This window comes from Somniosus microcephalus, chromosome 3 (assembly GCF_052327205.1).
Source record: "Somniosus microcephalus isolate GS21.2 chromosome 3, FLI_Smic_1.0, whole genome shotgun sequence".
NCBI lineage: Eukaryota > Metazoa > Chordata > Chondrichthyes > Squaliformes > Somniosidae > Somniosus > Somniosus microcephalus.
This window is the reverse complement of record NC_140989.1, coordinates 365,832,344-365,849,345: the sequence shown is the minus strand read 5'-3', so window position 1 is coordinate 365,849,345 and position 17,002 is coordinate 365,832,344. Positions and strand designations below refer to the sequence as shown.

General features: G+C 49.7%; 1 protein-coding gene across 1 annotated transcript in view; it reads right to left on the bottom strand.

Annotated features, from left to right (window-relative positions):
* The window catches only part of dnai3 (dynein axonemal intermediate chain 3), a 207,328-nt gene that overhangs the window by 46,338 nt on the left and 143,988 nt on the right, over positions 1–17,002 (bottom strand). Inside the window, exons 14-16 of the mRNA XM_085983542.1 lie at positions 16,836–16,909; positions 7,341–7,488; positions 3,335–3,419 (exon numbers count right to left, since the gene is read on the bottom strand). Of these exons, the coding sequence (XP_085839668.1) occupies positions 3,335–3,419; positions 7,341–7,488; positions 16,836–16,909 (307 nt within the window). The remainder of the gene's footprint in view (positions 1–3,334; positions 3,420–7,340; positions 7,489–16,835; positions 16,910–17,002) is intronic.

The window sequence follows — 17,002 nt, the reverse complement described above, 5'->3', positions numbered from 1 at the left end:
CACTCGTCATTGCTTGTAGGTAGTGCCATTCCATGTCTATTTTCTTGATCCGCTCCCGTCCTAGAAGTGGTGGTCCTCCCTCAGGTAGTACGTATAAGTTCATTCTTGGGTGTTCTTTACCCCTATCTCTCACCTTGACTCTTATCTTTCCCATGGGGTATACTTTATGCCCCGTGTATGTCTGCAATACGAACTTGGTATCTCTTAAGGGTATATGTGAGAATAGCCTGTGGTAATCCCTTCGATTTATGACTGATACAGCTGATCCAGTGTCCAACTCCATTTTCACTTGGACTCCAGCTATTTTTAGCATGACCCAGATAGTTTGTAGGTCAGCTTCCTTACTCACATTATGAATTCTCAGACTACCCAGCTCCTGGCCATTTGGGTCTGAGTCTGAATTCTGTTCGTCTGAACTCTTCTCAGCCACCTTGTGTACCTTGTTGTACTTTTCCTGTGATGGCTTCCTTTGGTTGTTGGTCTTCTTCCCTGACCGGCATACCTTAGTGATGTGACCCAGTTTGTCACATTTCCTACATTCCTGGTTCTTAAACCAGCATTGGTTCTGATCGTGTTGTCTTCCCACAGCGATAGCATTTTGTTATACTCGAGGTAATTTGGTCCACACCGAGTGCCGCTGCCTTTAGCTGCATTTCCGCAGTTCCTTTCGCTGCGGCTTCGTGCGATGCTGCTATAAGGACAGCCCTGTCAAGTGTAAGGTCGTTCTCTTCGAGTAGTCGCTTTTACGTCCCTTCCTTGGACAGTCCGCATACGAACTTGTCTCGCAATGCCTCTGTCAGATTCCCTTCAAACTGGCAGTATTTCGCTAGTCTACGCAGTTCGACCAAGTATTCCGCGTTGCTTTCGTCTTTCCGTTGCGTTCTCGCATAGAATTTGAATCGTTCAGCCAACATCAACGGTGTGGGGTTCAAGTGATCCTTCAGAACAGCCACTATCTCATCGAAAGTCTGATCCGCCGGTTTAGCTGGTGATAGTAGATGCTTCAAGAGCCCGTATGTCTTTGCGCCCATCGAGTTTAGCAAGGTTATAGCTTTGTCGTCGTCTTCTATTTTGTTGGCCTCACAATAGATCTCAATGCGTTCCACGTACGTGGCCCAGTCTTCTATCTCCGAATTAAAATCGTTGATGTTACCACGCTTAGGCATCTTCCTCTCTTTGGGAACAACACAAGTATTTCTTTAAATTATTATTTCTTTTATTTTCTAAGATGGCGGTTTTCCCGCGAAAATGGCGGTTTCCCGCTCTTATCTTCTCTCCCCGCCCACTTCAATGGCGGTTTCCCGCTTCTGTCTTCTTCCCCGCCTAATGGCGGCTTCCCGCGTTTCTTCCCTGGCGGGAGGGGTACACTTTCCCCCACGGGCGACGGCCGCTGGCTTTCAGGTTCACAGCCTGCGCGTCGGCTTCAAGGCTTTCCCTTTTTTTTTAATTTTATGGCAGGGCGACTGGCTCTGGGTACCCCGTTGACGGCGAACAGGTTCAGCCGCTGGGCTGGCTCTCGCACAGTTCCCCTTGCTCGGCTCTGTCTCTCTCCCGCTCGCTCGGCTCTACCGGCGCTGGGTACACCCCGTTGACGGAGGACAGTTCAGCCGCTGGACTGGCTCTCGCACAGTTCCCCTTGCTCGGCTCTGCCTCTCTCCCGCTCGCTCGGCTCTACCGGCGCTGGTTACACCCCATTGACGGAGGACAGTTCAGCCGCTGGACTGGCTCTCGCGCAGTCTCTCTTGGTCGGCTCTGCCTCTCCCGCTCGCTCGGACCCCAATCGCGCCTCCCAGCCCTCTCGCAGTCCGGTGCTTCTCTCCCCAGCTGCGGCTGAGTTTCTCTCTTCCCGCGCCTACGCTCCCGGTCGCAGCGCTTCGTGGCTTCGGTCACCGCCCGGCTTTTCCCGCCGGTCGCGGTCTCTCACGACGCCGTTGGACCCGACTTTTTTTTTTCCGGCTCCTTTTCCCCCTCGACCGTGGTCGAGTGCCCAGCCCTTATCCTCCGGCTATTCTTTTCACTTTCCCTTACTCACAGTCACCGTGGCAGAAGGGACAGTCAGTGCCTGTTGCTGATGGAAGTTTTTGTCGCTAAAGTCTTCCTCCTTTCTATTGCTGCAGCCTTGAGTTTTCTCCCAGCCGAATGACGAGGGCGGTTGCCTCTTTTCGACACTCTTTCGTTGCTTGAAAATATTGTTGCCGCAGAGTACGATCGGACTCGTCGCCACTGTAAAGTCTGTGGGTTGTGCAGTTAATTACGACACAGACTTCAGGAGTAACATACAACAGGACTTTACTATTCGAAGGTCAGGGCGAATCTGCCCTATAAATCATGCCACAGCACTTATATACCGGTGTGGTCACCGTCGGTATTATCGTATACAGAAGCCAAACAAGTAGTGCCACACCTAAAATAGTTCTCTTAAAGATGAACGGTTACATACAATAGTCTCTTAAAGGTAGACGGTTACATACACTACAGGCCTGAGCGGGCCTTAGACCGCCGATTGCGGCTGGGCCTGTGGCCTAGTAGAGGGGGGGGAAAGCCCGAGTCCCCGGGCACCAAAAAAGGGTGAAAGATAGGAAAATTAATCAGCTTACAAAAAGTCTTCAGAAATTAATTTACTTTTTTTTAAAACTATTTAATTGTGTACAGAAAGTGGGGGAAAAAAAATCAACTTAGGAATCAAGATGGCGGCCACTCACCTCAGCTCAGAAGGATTAGGCCCGCCCACACATGCACCGATTGGTCAACCGTCAGGTCACTGAACTGTAGGATTGGTCAATCGTCACGTCACTCGACTCTAGGATGGCCCACCCGCACGCGCAATGAACCCGCCCCCGTGACGCAGCGATTGGTCGACCGTCGCGTCGCTCGACTGTACGATTGGTCAACCTTCACGTCACTCGATGCTAATGAGCGGATAATGAGCGGAATTTTGAGCATTTTTTGTATACCGTCGGCACAATTTTTGTCTGACCAAAAAGTAAATACGCTTATGACCATTCCGGAATCGTAAGCTTTCTTTTGATGTAACACATGTGTAGGTACGCTCTATAACTTTTGAGTGTATAGAGGACAGACAGACAGACAGACAGAAGGACAGACAGACAGACAAAAGAGCTATTTTTATATATATATAGATATAGATAGATAGATTTGTACATGACTAGTGCTGGGAAATTCCCTTGATTTAATTGAGGAAATGACAGACTCAATTATTAGATCTAACAACTAGAAATATTCCTTGAAACAAAATGTGCTTTGAGAAATCTTATTCCTGTGTCGAATTCTGATCTTGTTGTAAATAGAAGGTACGAGATGCAAGTGTATTTACCATGGATCCTTTCTGAGCATTTCTCCCTCATGCTAAGTTTCATAGGGCTATATTCCCCATTGGTTGAAATCTTAGGTAACGTCACCTGTTGGAGATGTGGGGGAAGAAAAGAATAGAATAATAGAATGATACAGCACAGAAGGAGGCCATTCAGTCCATTGTGCCTGTACTGGCTCTTTGGTTGAGCTCTCCAATTCATCCCACTCCCCCTGCTCTTTCTCCAGCTGTGACTCAGTGGGTAGCACTCTCTAGATGGGAGGGGCTAGGAGTGAGCAGGTGCTGCTGGTTGCCTGATTGCTGCAGGGAGTTGGAGTGAGCTTGTAAAAAAGTTGGTGGTGGGTTTTTCGGTTTTTTTTCAGGTTTTAGGGCCTTTTTGGTCCATAAACAGCAGCCAGGGGCCCGGAGTGCCGGGCCCCTCAGAGGACATTATTCCCAGGATGGATTTAATCAGCGGAGAAAATGCTGGGGGAAGGGAGGAAAAAAGGCCCAAAGATTTGGGCCAGGACCCCAGGAGGTTTGGAAAAGAAAACACGGTGGTAGTTCAGTGTGAGGATAAGGAGATACGAGCCTGGGATATTATCCAAGTGGTACATGAGGACTGCGGCGAGGGAAACTGCTTTGCCTACCGACCAAAGCCGAATGTTGGGTTCGAGGTGACGGTGAATGGCCGAGAGGAGGTTGTACACATTGGTAGCAGAACCATTAGGTTACATGATGCGAAAGAAACAAGGTGTAGTTGGGATTGTGGTTCCCGGTTCTGGGCTGGTATCGATGATACACCAATATGCAGATGACACAACCTGAACATTGAGAAATGGGAAGTCAGTGAGGAAAGCTATGGATGTAGTGGAGGAATATTGTAGAGCTTCAGGAGCCAGAGTGAATTATAGTAAGTCCCAATACCTGGTTGCAGGAAGGGGTAGGGGGGAATGGTTGGAGGAAAGTCCCTTTAAGGTGGTGGAGGTTTTGGAAGTTCTGGGGGTGCATATGGGGTGCAAGAAAGACAGGGATGAAGTAGATCGATTAAATTGGGAACCAAATGTTATGAAAATTAAAAAGATTTTGGGAAGATGGGAAAGAAGGTGGTTGAAAGTGCAAGGAAGAGCAACACTGGTGTCTGCTCTCCTGCTATCTAAGCTATGGTACTTATTGACGGTGGAGGATATTCCTGAGTGGGCGGAAAAGTCCATCCAAGAGGCTTGTGTGAGGTTTTTATGGGAAGGGAAACCAGCCTTGGTTGCTTACAATACCATCATTGGACGGAGAAATCAGGGAGGACTCAATTTTCCAGATACTGATTTGAAGAAAAAATCCTTTAGAATCAAATGGGTGAAGAGATTTCTTCAGAAGTCAAATACAAGTTTTTGGAAGAGTTGTTTTGAGCACTTTTTAAATGAAGTGGGATAGGAGGGCAGGGGATATTGTATATGGAATACAATAATATGTTTTTGAAATCGATTAAACCTCTCCCTAGGTTTTATAAGGGGGTTGTAGAGACTTGGACCCAATTTTTAAAAAGTGTGCAGTTTATGCCCAAGGGGGCTGAGGAACTTTTAGAACAGCCCTTATTTTTGAACAGGTGGGTCAACATTGAAGGAGAGGTTTTATTTAATCAAGCTTTTATAAAAGCTGGTATTATATCTGTGAAAGATGTATTATGTGACGTAATTCCAGGTTGATTGCCGGAAGCGATAGTGAGGGACATGGTGTGGGAGGAGGATCAGGAGGTAGAGGAAAAAGCAATAGGAATCATGTATGAGAAGATTGTGAGGGCAATGCCACAGGATTGGATGGAAGAAATAAATGCGGAAATCTCCAAAGGAAGTAAAATGCATCCTGCTTTTCCAAGCTTTCTGCTGGAGAAAGGGGGAGAGTTGGTCCAATTTGACAACTGTAATACTCGAGATTTCTATGAGGTATTTAGAGAATGGAGATTCAAGACACCTGCTGGTCAGGAGTTTTGGCAGAGTATATACCCACAGCTAGACTTCAACAGGATTTGGAAGGGAGTGTGGGCGAATTTTAAATGTCCAGAATGGATTGAACTGGATTTCACATTGGCTCATAACCGGATTTTTACCATGACGGTCTTATGTAAGATTGGACGAGTGGAGGGGGCAACTTGCCCAGTGTGTGGGACACGGGATGAGACTCTGTCCCATTTACTGGTGTTATGCCTGCAGTTAAATGACTTTAAGTACTATGTTCGACAGTTGTGTGAAGCTTTTTTGCTGGGTGGGGACCGAACAGCGAGAATGGGAATCCTGTGGGACTCAATTTTGAGATGGGGATTGCAGGAGAGTCTGCCTGAGTCTAGCGGAGCGGCAATTAATTTAATGTTCAGTTTGGCTAGATTCGTGATTGTGCAAAGAAGGAATGCTCTGTTTTTCTAAGGGGAGGAAAATCAATCTTAAAGAGTATTTTAAATATAAGCTGAAAGATCATTATAAGGCTCTGTGGATGTTTCATTCAGAAAGGAATTTAAAGATAGTATTTTACGATCACTTTTTAAAGTACAATCGATTAATATATGTTATGGGAGACCAATTAAACTTCAGGTTTTGATGTTAAAATGTGGTGGCGGAATGGCTGTGCAGAGCGGCAGAATGGATTTGGATAAATGGATAAATACAATGGAATGATGACGATGTTGTAAATGTTCTTAATATTCAATAAATAATATAATTTAAAAAAAATGTGGGTAGCACACCCGCTTCTGGGTCAGAAGGTTGTGGGTTCAAGTCCCACTCCAGAGACTTGAGCACAAAAATCTAGGCTGACACTCCAGTGCAGTGCTGAGGGAGCGTTGCACAGTCGGAGGCGCCGTCTTTCGGATGAGACATTAAACCGAGGCCCCGTCTGCTCTCTCAGGTGGATGTAAAGGATCTATGGCCACTATTTCGAAGAAGGGCAGGAGAGTTATCCCCGGTCTCCTGGGTCAATATTTATCAATCAACATCACTAAGACAGATTATCTGATCATTATCACATTGATGTTTGTGGGAGCTTGCTGTGTGCAAATTGGCTGCTGCGTTTCCTACCTTACAACAGTGACTCCACTTCAAATAGAACTTCGTTGGCTGTAAAGCACTTTGGGATGTCCTGAGGTTGTGAAAGGCGCTAGAGAAATGCAAGTCTGTCTTTCTTTGTTTAAATTGGAATTATCACTGCTTGGAAAGGCACAGGGTGAGTGGGGAAATGTGACATTGGGGTTGCTATTTTTCAGCTTGGGGCTGAGGCAACCTGTTGGACCAAGTAGAGGGAGCTTCACTGCGCATCTGCCTGTGCTGCACGTGGGAGAATGGCCTACTTACTCTACGCAGAAGACCACACTTTATAACATTGAAGAGGTGTCACTGGCCTGTCGGACTGGAGTAACATCACAAGAGTTGGTGCTTAGGTGACACTGTGGATTTGTACCATCTACAGCCAATAGCTGATAATAAGTGAAAATCTGATGAATGTTTCTTCACTACATTGGTAAAGGAAAAGGAAGGCAATTAATTTTGTGACCCCAGGATAATCTTTGAAGCGTAGTCACTGTTGTAATGTAGGAAATGCGGCAGCTGCAGCAAGATCCCACAAACCCAATGTGTTAATGACCAGATAATCTGTTTAAATGTTGTTGGTTGCGGGATAAATATTGGCCAGGACACCGGGGAGAACTCCCCTGCTAGTGTTCGAAATAGTGCCCGTGGGATCCTTTACATCCACCTGAGAGGGTCAGACAGACGGGGCCTCGTTTTAACGTCTCATCTGAAAGACAGCACCTCCGACAGTGCAGCTCTCCCTCGGGACTGGCACTGGGAGCGTCAGCCTGGAATTTTGTTCTCAAGTCCTATGGAATGGGACTTGAACCCACAGCCTTCTGACTCCGAGATGACAGAGTGCTACTCACTGAGCCCGTCTGACACAATGCGAAGAATTTTAAAGCGGAAAGTAGAATTCAGTCGTGCAGTTTACAGAGGTCATGTCTTCATTTCCAACTTAAATACATTCACGGTACCTTATGCATAGGTTTCCAGTAGAGATCTAGATGCTTAAAAGTGTCGGGTACCCCTTCAGGATTTTGAAGCTCCTTCTCTAATTTCCGTTTCTCCTGCACTGTCAGTACCCTGGCCTTGGGTCGACGAATATCCCAAAACAATACGGTGCTGTAGAGCAGTAACACCGTAAGCAAGAAAAAAGAAAGAAAAATTGTCACGGCCACTGGACGTCCCAAAGTGCTTTACAGCCAATTGAAGTAATTTTTGAAGTGTAGTCACTGTTGTGATGTGGGAAACGCAGCAACCAATTTGCGCACAGCAAGCTCCCACAAACAGCAATGTGATAATGACCGGATCATCTGTTTTTGTTATGTTGATTGAGGGGTAAATATTGGCCCAGGACACCGGGGAGAACTCCCCTGCTCTTTTCCGAAATAGTGCCCTTTTCACGTCCACCTGAGAGAGCAGACGGGGCCTCGACTTAATGGCCCAGTAATTCCGGTCCCAACGCGTGAGTACGGACGGGGTACTCACGCGTGGGCCCGTTGGAAGTGCCAGATTTCAGCATGCACAGCGCATGCGCGGGAAACCGGCATTTCCTCCAAGGGGTTCAGAGGTCCAACGCGTGCGCGCAGGACTCTGCGCGCACGCGTTGAACTTCCTTCTTTTTGACAGGTTTGCCCGTGTGTAAGGGCCTGAACTTTTTAGACATATAAAAAGGAGGCGTAAGGACTTGATTCTTGAAGGTAAGTGGTCTATTATTTAAAATGATAACATTTTTTCCACAGCTTTATTGTTTTTAAGGACTTTACAGTAAGGTAAGTTTATTTTTAGACCCGATTTCTTAAAAAATTATTTTTTCAAAAATTTGATTAATTGTTTAAAATAGTTTTTTAAAGTTATTTATAGTTTATTTAATTATTGGGATGTTTTTTAAAATTTTATTTAAAGTTAAACTAGGCTTTTGGGCGCCCGTACTTTTCATGAGTTTGACAGTTCTTACTATCAAACTCATGAATGCAATTTCCCCTCCCTGATTGGCTGCCCAGTGCTCACCTGATCCCAGCCAGCACATCGAACTAACTACGCCGGATCAGGCAAGCACAGCGCGCCGACAGCTGAACCGGGCCAGTGACAGGAATTCCAAGCAGTCCCAGGCTTCAGCTGTCGGCGCGCCGGGTGAGTGCACATCGGGGGCTTGCACGCGCGGCAAGCCCCCGAACCTAATTTCTGGGCCATTGTCTCATCTGAAAGCCGACACCTCCAACAGTGTAGCACTCCACTGGGAGTGTCAGCGTAGATTTTTTCTGCTCAAGTCTCTGGAGTGGAACGTGAACCCACGACCTTCTGACTCAGAGGCAAGGGTGCTGCCCACTGAGCCACGGCGGGCACACCAACTACAACTGCAGCTGACAAGCATTCTACAACGTGGATGTGCTGACCCTTAGCGAGGCCGTAATAGCGACTGGCATGGGTAAATGGAAAATTCACACGGGTACAGTAAGGAACGCTCTTCCAAGGGGGTGATAAGGGGGCATTTTCCTGGGATGAGAGGGTTGTCCTATGAGGAGAGATTGTGTAGAATGGGCCGATACTCTCTGGAGTTTAGAAGAATGAGAGGTGATCTCATTGAAACATACAAGATTCTGAGGGGGATTGACAGGGTAGATGCTGAGAGGTTGTTTCCCCTGGCTGGAGAGTCTAGAACTAGGGGGCATAGCCTCAGGATAAGGGGTCGGCCATTTAAGACTGAGATGAGGAGGAATTTCTTCACTCAGAGGGTTGTGAATCTTTGGAATTCTCTGCCCCAGAGGGCTGTGAACGCCGAGTCTTTGAGTATATTCAAGGCGGAGATCGATAGGTTTTTGGACTCGAGGGGAATCAAGACAATAGGAGATCGGGCGGGAAAGTGGAGTTGAGGTCGATGATCTGCCATGATCTTACTGAACGGCGGAGCAGGCTCGAGGGGCCGAATGACCTACTCCTGCTCCTAGTTCTTATGTTCTCAGTTTTTGAAGCAAGTAGAGGGAGATTTGTGCTATGCTGTACCTAAACAGGAAGTGTTCCCTTGCTGTTCCTGGACAACACAAATTAAGCAGAGCTTCATTCTCGGCACAGAATTTCCAAATTCCTTTATAGTTCTTTGGATCAACAAAATTATGTTCTCCTGTGAACTATGGTTAAAATGGCCTCTCATCAGCCCCTTGAGCCTCCAATATGGCGGCGGGACGCGTGTACGCGCATATTTCCAGCCGGAAACACGCCGCCTGCCATATTAGATACGGTGGTGTTTGCTGGCGTCAGGAGCACTCGCGGGACCGTTAAAAGGCAGAAGCAGTTTATTTAAATCAGGGATCTGCGTGTCTCGCAGGACCCGTTCTCGATTTTTGAACGCCCCAGCGTTTCGCTCGCCACGTGCTGAACTCCAAACCATCGTCAACACCTTCACCGAAGCGTACGAGTGCATGGGCCTTACATTAAACATCCGTAAGACAAAGGTCCTCTACCAACCTGCCCCCGCCACACAGTGCTGCCCCCCGATTATCAAAATCCACGACAAGGCCTCGGACAACGTGGACCACTTTCCATACCTCGGGAGCCTATTGTCAACAAGGGCAGATGTCGACGACGAAGTCCAACACCGCCTTCAGTGTGCCAGTGCTGCCTTCGGTCGCCTGAGGAAGAGAGTGTTTGAATACCAGGACCTCAAACCCAGCACCAAGCTCATGGTTTACAGGGCAGCAGTGATACCCACCCTCCTGTATGCCTCAGAGACATGGACCATGTACAGCAGGCACCTCAAAGCACTGGAGAGGTACCACCAATGCTGCCTCCGCAAGATCCTGCAAATCCATTGGCAGGATAGGCGCACCAACATCAGTGTTCTTGCTCAGGCCAGCATCCCCAGCATCGAAGCTTTGACCACGCTCGATCAGCTCCGATGGACGGGTCACATTGTCCGCATGCCTGATACGAGACTCCCAAAACAAGCGCTCTACTCGGAGCTCTGGCACGGCAAGAGAGCCCCAGGTGGGCAGAGGAAATGCTTCAAGGACACCCTCAAAGCCTCCTTGAAAAAGTGTAACATCCCCATCGACACCTGGGAATCCCTGGCCCAAGACCATACAAAATGGAGGAGAAATATCCGGGAAGGCGCCGAACACCTTGGCCCCGATTTTCGGGCAGCTGTCGGGCGGCTTTTCATGCGGCCGTGGTCCGAAAATCGCGGAAAAAGCGGGTCGGGACCCCCCGCCTGATTCCCCGCCCCGTCCGACTTTCGGACTGCCGTTTCCGCGCGCCCCGCTTCAGTCCCACCCGCCGCTGGCGGGACTGGTCGTCGGAGCACTAACAAACAATTATCTGCTTGTTGAAGTGGATTTTCCCGTGCCGTTGCGACTTTGGGGCTTTCCCCACCTGAAACCCGCCTGCGGGGAACCCCGCCGATGAGAGCTGGCGTGAAAACAGCTGGCTTGCTTGCTTGCAGCAGCAGGTCGCTGAGGGCTGAAGATATTTAAAGAGGCAGCATTTGCAGGCTGCAGGACCTTGTTGATCAAGGCTTGGGGGAACTATTTGAAGCCTTAGGAGCAGCTGCAGAAAGTTGGAGCCTCACACACTTCTTCAGTGTGAGCTCCTGGGAAGCCCCTCTCACCACCCTAACTCAGGACCTCCTCAACTGAGGCATCTGCTAGAAGCATGGGAGGCCTTTGGCACCTTCCCTTCCTGGCATTAGAGGATCTCCAACAGCAGAGGTGGCAGCAGCAGAACCAGGAACAGCAGGATGATTACCAGGAGCACCAGGCTGCTGCTCACTCACCTGAAGCTGCACAAGCCAGAAGGGGCCAGCGATTGGAAGTGGCTTGAAAGCACCTTGCTGCGCTTTAGGGGGCCAGTGGGACCCGTTTCTGCACTGGCAGTCCTACTCAGAAGGACTTCCATGAAGATCTGGTTTCTCTGTTCAACAGATGGCCAACGCTCCTCAAGAGATGTCATTCTCTTATGAGCACTCACCATGTTTTCCGTATGCTGGCGAGTTATCTCCTCCATGGAGGTTGCCAACCTTTCCATGGTGCTGCGTTCATGCACCAATGACTCCACAAAGGCTCTGCTCATGGTCGCTATGGACTCCTCCATTCGCTCCACACTCGCAGCGACCCTGGAGACAAAACCTGCCAGAGACTCCTGCATCTGTGCATGGAGATCCATCACCTCTTCTCTTGCGGATGGACCCAGAGGCAGAGGGTCGAGATGCAGCGCAGCTGAGCGGAGCTGGCAGAGCCCTGCGCCCTCCGACGAGGACTCTCCACTGCTGTCCCTGTCTCCAGAATCTGCTGAGGCTCACTTGTCAGCTGTGAAACACCAGGTGACAACACTACTCTATGTCCCAAAGGTCCCCCCGAGGTGTGAGTGTCTGCGCTGGTGCTGGGTGCGCTTACTTCTGCTGACGCTGCACCCTCAGAGGTTGGAGCTTCCTCTGAGGAGTCTGGCTGCACGGCCTCTTCCTCCTCCACAGTGAGGACGGGGGCTCTGGATGGTACTGTGGGGGAGTAAAGGAAGGAGTTAGAGATATAATGCCAAGGTTCCTCTGGTGACTCCCAGCGAGTTGGCATCTGCTAACACCTGCATCCATGCAGCATTGGTCTCAGTGGGAGGCCTCTTCCTCCCTGACCTAGGGAAGAGGACCTCCCTGTGGGCCCTAACCCCATCCAATAATGCCTGCAGTGAAGCCTCGTCGAATTTGAAGGCAGCTCGGGGTCTGGCACTGGCCACAGCTGCTGCAGGCTCCTTATGCCATCCTGTATGGTTCATTTGGAAGCCTTCAGAGGATGCAGTGCTTGCCATGGACCTTGAAAACACCACAAATGATGACATCATACTGTGGGGATTTCTGACTCGATTTAGACAATTAGCAAGGCTTCCCACATGCTGGGAATTAATTGGCCAATTGAGGGAAAATTGCGTGGGGCTGGCTGACACTTTTTTATGTGTGTCAGAAACCCCACATTCGGGGAAATCCGACCATTTCCCACACAAGCCGAAAATCGGGGCCCTCGAGTCTCTTCACCGGGAGCAAGCGGAAGCCAAGCGCAGGCAGCGGAAGGAGCTCACGTCAACCCAAGCACCCCACCCACGCACCCCTTCAACCACTGTCTGCCCCACCTGTGACAGAGACTGTAGGTCCCGCATTGGACTCATCAGTCACCTGCGAACTCATTTTTAATGTGGAAGCAAGTCATCCTCGGTTCCGAGGGACTGCCTAAGAAGGCTGAACTCGCACACGACAAGGTGGTGTTAACCGGCATGAAGCCCCCGGTATTTACCTCAACGTGGACCAGAGTGCGACTCCCGACCCCACGTTAAAAGATCGCATCCCCTCCCCCTGCCCCTCCCCACCTCACCCGTTGACCACCGTGCCTTTGGATGATGTCGCCAATGGGCAGCATGTAGATGAGAAATCGGAGGGGGGCCAAGGATACATCCTTGGGGGGACACCAGAGGTAACAGTGCGGGAGCGGGTAGAGAAACCATTGCAGGTGATTCTCTCTGGTTATGACTGGCTAGATAAGAACGGATCCGGGCCAGGGCAGTCCCACCCAGCTGGGCGACAGTGGATAGGTGTTGGAGGGGAATGGTGTGGTCAACCATGCAGACAGTTCGAGAAGGATGAGGAGGGACAGTTTACCACAGTCACAGTCACATAGGACCTCGTCGGGACTTTGATAAGGGTCGTTTCAGTGCTGTGGAAGGGGCGGAAATCATATTGGAGAGGTTCAAACATGGAGTTGCATGAAAGATGGGCATGGATTACACACACAGGGCTCGATTTTAACTCGGGTGCGGGGAATTGTCGGGTTCCCCGAATTTGATGTTTCCCACACGATTCTAAATGGGTCTGTGAGATTGATGCAATTTTCACTCAATTGGCCAATTGATTTCCAGCGTGTGGGAAGCCTTGGCAATTGAATATTTCCAGTCAGAAAGTCACAGAATATGACGTCATCATTGCTGCTGCTTTTAGAGCCCACAGCAAGCCTTGCTTCTTCTGCAGGCTTCCAAACTTTACCATTAAGATGGCACAGGAGCCTGCAGGAGCAACGGCCAGCGGGAGGGCAAGAGCTGCCCCAAAATTTGATGAGGCTTCACTCCAGGCATTGCTGGATGGTGCTAGGGCCCACAGGGAGGTCCTGTTCCCTTCTTCAGGGAGGAAGAGGCCTCCCAGTCAGACCAAGGCTGTGTGGCTACAAGTGGCTGGGGAAGTCAACTCCTTGGGGCTCACACAGCGCACCTGGATGCAGTGCAGGAAAAGATTCCATGACCTTCATCGCACTGGAAAAGTAAGTACTGTATGAAGTTTCCATCACCCTCAATCTGATCCCCATTGCCATTATCTCACCAGCACTCAGCTTTAGCAATCTCTTCCTCCACATCCCACTTGACACTCACATCCATGCCCAACGCGTTACCGGCACCCGGCTACCGACCATAGAGCACATATACCAGAAACGCTGTTTACGGAGGTCACGGTCCATCATCAAAGACCCTACCCACCCCAGCCACAGTCTGTTCGCCCTCCTGCCATCTGGGAGACGCTACAGATGCATTCGCACCCGAACGACCAGATTTAGGAACAGCTTCTTTCCCAGGGCTGTCATCCTACTGAACTCCACAAATAAACTCTAAAGCCTGCACATCTGCCAATGCACTTTATTATGGTTATGTTTATATTAATGTATTACAAGCCAAATGAATGTTGAATGTTTAAATGTCTTAATCTAAATGTACACTCTCGGGAGCCGCAAGCCTACATTTTGTTGTACTGCACTTGTGCACTAACAATGACAATAAAGTTGATTATGATTATGATTATGATTACCTATTCCCTCTCTCTCTATGCTCACATTCACACAACTATTCCACCATGCAGCCCTCACACTCCCTCTCACTCTGATGCTTTGAACACAACTGACAACACACAGGGAGGGCCCTTGGTCTTGCAACCTCACTCCATCTTTGTCTCCTTCTAAGTATCTATGCTATGCAATCTCTGCACTCACTCCTTCATTCTCACTCAACCTCCACTTGCCTCCCTCATTGCAGGAAAAGAGAGCTCACAACAGGAGAGAGTGAGCCAGGACAGGAGGAGGGCCGCCCTCATTAGCCCAGCTCACCCCCTGGGAGGAAGCCATCCTGGAGATTGTCGAGGCTGACATAGATGCGGAAGTTGGGGAAGGAGAGACAGGTGCATCCCCGCAAGCTGGTGACAGAATAGTTTTCCATCTCTCTCATTGGCATTGCATAAGTCGCTGATAATGATTCTGAAGCTACATCATATGGACTTATGATCATCTGCAAAATGCAATGTGCATGTAACCTTGGCATCACATCTCTAACTTTTTCCTCCACAGGACCATCGAGAGCCCCCGTCCCCAGTGTGCAGGAGGAAGAGCCTGAGATTCCAGACTCCTCGGAGGAATCTGCAACCTCTGAGGGCGCAGCGTCAGCAGAAATAAGCGCACCCAGCACCAGCGCAGACACTCACACCTCGGTGGGACCTTCGGGACATAGAGTAGAGTTGTCACCTGGTGTATCACAGCTCACAAGTGAGCATCAGCAGATTGTGGAGGCAGGGACAGCAGTGGAGAGTCCTCGTCGGAGGGTGCAGGACTCTGCCAGCTCGGCTCAGCTGCATGTCGACCCTCTGCCTCTGGGTCCATCCGTAAGATCAGAGGTGATGGAACTCCAGGCACAGATGCAGGAGTCTCTGGCAGGTTTTATCTCTAGGGTCGCTGCGAGTGTGGAGCGAATGGAGGAGTCCATAGCGAACATGAGCAGAGCCTTTGTGGAGTCATTGGCGCATGAACGCATAAACATGGAAATGATTGCTGCCTCCGTGGTAAGGCTGGCTACGGTAGAGGAGAGGAGGGCTACGGCCATGGAGGAGGTTAGTCGCCAGGGTATGGAAAACATGGTGAGTGTTCAGAATAGAATGACATCTCTTGAGGAGCGATGGGCATCTACTGAACAGAGAAACCAGACCTTCATGGAAGTCCTTCTGAGTAGGACTGCCATTGCAGATACGGGTCCCCGTGGCCCCCCTGATGTGCAGCAAGGTGCTCTCAAGCCACTTGCAGGCACTGAGGGGGACCTGACCCATGAGAGGGAGGTTGGTGGCAGACCTCAAGGAAGTGGGGGCTCCTCTCCAAGCGCTCACACTTCCATGCCACTGCAGAGCCCTCGGTCAGAGCCCCGCCGGAGTCCACACCCAAGTGAGATAGACATCTCAACCCCTGCACAGCCGCAGGAGCAGCAGACTGCTGGCGAGCCCTCACAGGCTCACCACCCCAGAGGACGCCCGCCAAAGGTGTCGAGACAGGAGCAGCAGGAAAGTGAGCAAGGGGCCTCCACATCTGCTGAAGCCACAGGGGAACCACTACGTAGGAGCACGCGTAAGAGGAAAATAAAGCACAAATAGTCACAAGGGTAGTCACTTGGGTGAAATGTTGTGTATTCTGTAAAAATGCCATCAGTGGTTTGTTTTGCATAAAAATTCTGATGGCAACTTCTGCAGTTGTGGCGCGTGTCATTTCGCGCATGGGGCTGGAAGTCCTCTAATGCCAAGAAGGGAAGGAAAAAAAGGCCTCCCATGCTTCTGGTAGATGCCTCAGTTGAGGAAGCGCTGAGTGAGGTTGGCGAGAGGGGTTTCGCAGGAGGTCACACTGGAGAAGTGTGTGAGGCTTCAACCTTCCACAGATGTGGTTAAGCCTGGTAAAAGTTGCCCCAGGCCTGAAACAACAAAGTCCTGCCACCTGCAAATGATGACTGATCAAATCTCCTCTTTAATGGTTGACCTGCAGCTGATAGTCAGCAAGCCAATAGTGTTCACACCAGGTTTCACAGGCGTGATCCCCACCAGGTGTGTTTTACGTGGGAAAAGGGTTAAACAGGCAAGGGCCTGTTAAAATGGGATTATAAAGGCCAATGAGTGCTGCTTAAGGGCCCTAAAGACCAGTCCCGCCTGTTGCAGGCGGGACTGATTCGGGACCATCAGACACACCTGGGTTAAAATGGCTAGGTGTCGGGAACCAGGCGGGAGGGGGGTCCCGACCCCCAGGTTTTGCGATTTTAACCCCCCACACGCCTCAAAGCCCGCCTGATGGCTGAGTTAAAATCGAGCCCACACAGTCTAGTCAGAGCCATTGCTGAGGAGGGCACAGTTGGTTGATTCCTTTCCCCTCCGCTCGCCTAGGGCCACTGAGAGCAGTCACTAACACTGCTTCCCTGGTTGAGAGCAATCACGCTCAGCAAATTCTAAGAACTGAAGCGAGACCCTTCTGATCTTATGACTGAACAAAGCAGAGCCTTTATCTAATAGGCAAGTGGGCGGGGGGAGGGCGGGAGGGACGCAAACTCTTGTAATTATGCAAAACTACCGGTTAAAACTGCTTTAGTTGAATGACTGACTAATGATGATTTGTAATTGACAATGAATTGCCTACAAATAATATCTATATACTTACCAATCAGGAGAACATGTGACAAGTTGCACGCAAAGCCCTTCTACGTTCGCACATGGAATTCCGAACTTTGTTATCTTGGAAAAGAACAACATTATTTTCATCAGCTAAGTGATCTACTATATACAGCGTTACAACAACAACCACTTGCAGTTATACAGCGCCTTTAA